The sequence below is a fragment of the Diaphorina citri genome, unplaced genomic scaffold (assembly GCF_000475195.1).
Source record: "Diaphorina citri unplaced genomic scaffold, Diaci psyllid genome assembly version 1.1 scaffold1262, whole genome shotgun sequence".
NCBI lineage: Eukaryota > Metazoa > Arthropoda > Insecta > Hemiptera > Psyllidae > Diaphorina > Diaphorina citri.
Genome location: NW_007378691.1, coordinates 45,536 through 50,715, shown reverse-complemented (window position 1 = coordinate 50,715; position 5,180 = coordinate 45,536). Strand labels below are relative to the sequence as shown.

The following is a 5,180-nucleotide window of genomic DNA, read 5'->3' as shown; positions in this document are numbered from 1 at the left end:
CGGCTCATACCGGCGATAAGTCCTAGTTCAGATCTCACGGGTCATCGCCGAGAAGTCGTTATCGTGACCCCGGACCGTCTTTGGGTCGCAGAGAAGGTGCTAGAGTAAGTCCGACTCGATTTAACAGACTTGGTATGTTATCATTCTGAGACCAAATGGGGTATATACTCATTACCTCCAATGGATTATCCATCGAGTCCATAGGATGGATACACGATATGCATGTAATGGCAGTCCTTCGTTTTGTTCTTATCGATTCTCAGAATAGCCAGGGCGTTTAGCTTCTCTCTTCCTTCTGTCCTGTCCTCTTTCGGTCGGTAAGGCTCTTGCTTGGAATATAGGAATAGGAAGCCTATGAGCGGCCTGCCCTTAGCTTTGGGGTGCTGATCGCGAGTATTATCACAGCGTGGTACTACTTCAAGAAGAAAGAGGAAGATGTCCCCAAACGAGACTACAATATTTCGTGAGTTTGGACCTTTTCAATTTTGGGCGCCCAATAAATTTCTTTTTTAATAATACTAGTCCGGCCGCGGGACGTTAAACAGGGAGTAGACCAACTTAGTCTGGCTGGGGAACGTTAAACAGGGAGTAAACCAGCTTAGTCTGGCTGGGGGACTTTAAACAGGAAATGTACCAGCCTGAATTTCCCTTGCTAAAGAAATAGCAAAGATTGAGTGTGAAGGGCATCCATTCGTAAAAATTGTGTTAGGGCTGATTGAGAGGCTTACGAAAATCTCCGACCCCTTCTGTACACGGGAAAAGGCGAAGAAAAAGAAAAAGAATGGCTCCTTTTTGGGTCTTTGACAAATCTCCCATTGGTGAAATCTTCGATAATGTCACTGGTGAATTCCACTAGAAGGGTTATTGAAAATGTTTCCAATGTTTACTTTTTCGTTTCAGAGTCACCCCAATGGGCAGCAGTACACAAAGCACAGAGACCTCGTTCATCAAGAAACTAAAAGCGTCGGACCGAAAATTGGTTGCCTTCTACGGGAGTCAAACTGGGACCGGAGAGGAATTCGCGGGTCGACTCGCCAAGGAGGGGATACGATATAAGATGAAGGGAATGGTGGCAGATCCGGAAGAATATGAAATGGTAAGTAAAAAAAAGCTGTTTGGTAGAGGGAACAACGGAGATGTTACTGCCAGGGCCATTTGAAGCCTAGAAGACTTTTTGTCTCACCAAACTGTTCTGTTTTGTGCTTCTTCTTCCGTGAGGGTCGACTCGCCAAGGAGGGGATACGATATAAGATGAAGGGAATGGTGGCAGATCCGGAAGAATATGAAATGGTAAGTTAAAAAAAAAAGCTGTTTGGTAGAGGGAACAACGGAGATGTTACTTACTGCCAGGGCCATTTGAAGCCTAGAAGACTTTTTGCCTCGCCAAACTGTTCTGTTTTGTGTTTCTTCTTCCGTGATGTTGACTCTTTCCAGGTCCTAGGTCAACATCACGGAACTATAAGACCAGCGGAGGTCTTATAGTTCCGAAATCCGGGCCAGCCACTCACTATCAGATACACCTGATCAGGTCTGCCTGATAGTGTGTGTGCTCATCAGGTATTAGGCATACCTTGAAGTAAGAGATGCTACGACACAGACTACAAGAGTCTAATTGAGCAATTGTCTCCTTCCTACGAAAGTACGAAAGAAAAACGGTAATGAAACACCCAGATTTTTCTTTAATAAGGTCATTATAAGACTGTATATGTTTGTGCTCTATCATTGATGTGCAAAGATAAGCACTATCATTCGTAAAAATTGTGTTAGGGCTGATTGAGAGGCTTACGAAAATCTCCGACCCCTTCTGTACACGGGAAAAGGCGAAGAAAAAGAATGGCTCCTTTTTGGGTCTTTGACAAATCTCCCATTGGTGAAATCTTCGATAATGTCACTGGTGAATTCCACTAGAAGGGTTATTGAAAATGTTTCCAATGTTTACTTTTTCGTTTCAGAGTCGATCAGGTCTGCCTGATAGTGTGTGTGCTCATCAGGTATTAGGCATACCTTGAAGTAAGAGATGCTACGACACAGACTGCAAGAGCCTAATTTAGCTATTGTCTCCTTCCTACGAAAGTACGAAAGAAAAACGGTGATGAAACACCCAGATTTTTCTTTTATAAGGTCATTATAAGACTGTATATTGTATATGTTTGTGCTCTATTATTGATGTACAAAGATAAGCACTATTATTATTATATCCTATGTTTGTGCTCTATTATTGATGTACAAAGATAAGCACTGACAAATCTCCCATTGGTGAAATCTTCGATAATGTCACTGGTGAATTCCACTAGAAGGGTTATTGAAAATGTTTCCAATGTTTATTTCAGAGTCACCCCAATGGGCAGCAGTACACAAAGCACAGAGACCTCGTTCATCAAGAAACTAAAAGCGTCGGACCGAAAATTGGTTGCCTTCTACGGGAGTCAAACTGGGACCGGAGAGGAATTCGCGAGGCCTAAGGTACCTCTAATAAGTTCAGGGTATGCAAATAATTCATATTCAGGGCTCGAGAATTGAGGGAATTAAATGTCAATCAAAACGGGTGTGGATAAATCAACAAGTGCCACGCCCCCAAAAACGTATTTAGGACCACGCCTAGTTGATGATGCCTTATTTGACCGAAAGGCGTCCTAGGCTGCTCAAAGTTATTGAGACTTATTGACTAAACTCCTCATTTTTTTTCCTTATCTAGTACTTTGTTATTGTTCTTCTTCATATATCGCCTTCGGCGTCTACGTCCATAATTTTATTGATTCGAATGTACTCGTTAATGACTGATAGATTTGTTTACAAGTACTCTGAACTTCGGAGAAATGATGACGTCATAAAATAGATGTTTGTTTATTGTTGTCCAATTTGTTTACGTGTTTTAATTGACTGAATTATTGTTGTCCTATTTGTTTACGTGTTTTAATTGACCGAAATGAGCAATGGAAAATTACAAGTAGTTAAATGATAAGAAGCTACGGTGAATTATTGTTGTCCTATTTGTTTACGTGTTTTAATTGACCGAAATGAGCAATGGAAAATTACAAGTAGTTAAATGATAAGAAGCTACGGTGATGCTAGTCTTACAAGCGGGAGACCGCGGGTTTGATTCCCGCCCGGGGCGAATTTTATTAGCAGTTACAGTTCCCTCTATCAAACTCTAGACCAGGTATGGCCGTACACAAAAAGGCCACTCCGAGGCTTAGGTGTAGGGGCAAACAGCCCTGAAGGATGGGTTAAGCTTCTACGAATCTACAAAGCTATAGCAAGGTCTTCGTATTATGGAATGTTATGAAACCCATAAAATATACGAGATCTTTTTTAAACTGCTGGGATAAAGGCATGCCTTTTCCACAAGTTTGGCCATGCCTCGGGATGAACTAGCGGGATTCCGGAGCGAAGCGACGGAATTCAGCTAGTTATTAATATTTTTGAAGACTATATCCGTAATTTTAACAAGCTAGATATTAAGATATTCAATCGAAAGAAAAACGGTGATGAAACACCCAGATTTTTCTTTTATAGGGTCCTTATAAGACTGTATATCCCTGGTGTTAATGATGTGAAGTTAATGTTAGTAACTCAGTATTCTTTATTTGTTAGGTAATAGCGAAAAACTTGATACGTCGTGGAAGTATCATGTCATACGCACTAAACATCGGTTTGCCTGCTTGAATAATTTATCAGTCTAAATAGCACGTAGGTATGTACCTACATACATCCATACCTAATACACACTATGATAGTAGGTACATAGGTACTCACAGGATGTACTTGTTTAGGCTACTGAATTTTCTAAGCACTATTATTATTATTATATCCCTGGTGTTAATGATGTGAAGTTAATGTTAGTAACTCAGTATTCTTATATTTGTTAGTTAATAGCGAAAAACTTGATACGTCGTGGAAGTATCATGTCATACGCACTAAACATCGGAGGTTTGCCTGCTTGAATAATTTATCAGTCTAAATAGCACGTAGGTATGTACCATTGTACCTACATACATACATACATACGTGGAAGTATCATGTCATACGCACTAAACATCGGAGGTTTGCCTGCTTGAATAATTTATCAGTCTAAATAGCACGTAGGTATGTACCTACATACATCCATACATACATACCTAATACACACTATGATAGTAGGTACATAGGTACTCACAGTATGTACTTGCTTAGGCTACTGAATTTTTACTTTTTTGTTTACATAATAGAATTTTATTTATTTACATATTATTGAAAAATATTTATTTACATAATAGGTAAAGTTACTTATCAGTCTCATCATCCTAGCAGTATAAATGAGGTATATTATTGTATAGTCTGTAGACAATAGATTGTCAGGGGAATCGAGAAAAGATAAGCGTTTTTTAGACTCCCTTCAATTTTTTTAATTAGGGAGCTCTTAATTCAAAATTTGACAGGTGGAACCATCTTCAACTGAAGTTGGTTCGATCCCAAGTAAAGTTCAAAATCTTCAACACTGTGTATTAATCAAAGAGCATCTTTTCTTTGGTGACAATCATTCGTGCTGAACATAGGTACTGAAATTCCTTTTTAACATGTCTTTTTTGGCAGCCTGAATAACTACCAGGTATCTACAAACTAGTATCCAGGTCTCCTGGAATTCCTGGACTTTGTTGGTTTCCATTGATGGCTATCTCGAAAAATCATCTTTCCATTTTTTCCAAAATAGCCTCAGTCGAAATCGCTAAACACATTGTATAACTTATCAGTCTGTTTCATTCAAAATATGTATTATGAAAAATATTTTTTTTTTTCCGAACGACCTTCTTTCTTATTTCAAAAATATACTCAGATTCCTTTCATGGAAATTATCTCGTAGTTTTACCAAGGATACTTGCTAGACGATAGAGATTCTCTTTTCCAGAGTATGATTGAACGAAGGAAATTAGTTTCACGTTTCATTTTCAACTCAATAGTTCTTTTGTCTCTGTTCCAATCACTGGCGTATATCTCAGGTGATCTGTCTATAATTTTGGCCCAAGGATACTTGCTAGACGATAGAGATTCTCTTTTCCAGAGTATGATTGAACGAAGGAAATTAGTTTCACGTTTCATTTTCAACTCAACAATAGTTCTTTTGTCTCTGTTCCAATCACTGGCGTATATCTCAGGTGATCCTGATCTAGGGGGCTGTCTATAATTTTGGCTGTCTCCCGCAG

General features: G+C 39.3%; 1 protein-coding gene across 1 annotated transcript; it reads left to right on the top strand.

The window, feature by feature from the left end:
• The first annotated feature begins 155 nt into the window (after positions 1-155).
• LOC113469866 (NADPH--cytochrome P450 reductase-like) lies at positions 156-1,164 on the top strand. Its single transcript, XM_026827856.1, has 3 exons — positions 156-224; positions 348-463; positions 901-1,164. The coding sequence occupies exons 1-3, from the start codon at positions 156-158 to the stop codon at positions 1,157-1,159; spliced, it is 444 nt and encodes a 147-aa protein (XP_026683657.1). The 3' UTR covers positions 1,160-1,164.
• Positions 1,165-5,180: the final 4,016 nt, after the last annotated feature.

Excerpts from the sequence above, each read along its gene's own strand:
- LOC113469866 (XM_026827856.1), top strand. The coding sequence starts at position 156 with ATGGGGTATATACTCATTACCTCCAATGGATTATCCATCGAGTCCATA. Across the intron at positions 225-347 it reads GATGGATACACGATATGCAT|GAAGCCTATGAGCGGCCTGC; the intron begins GTAATGGCAGTC and ends ATATAGGAATAG. Across the intron at positions 464-900 it reads AAACGAGACTACAATATTTC|AGTCACCCCAATGGGCAGCA; the intron begins GTGAGTTTGGAC and ends TTTTCGTTTCAG.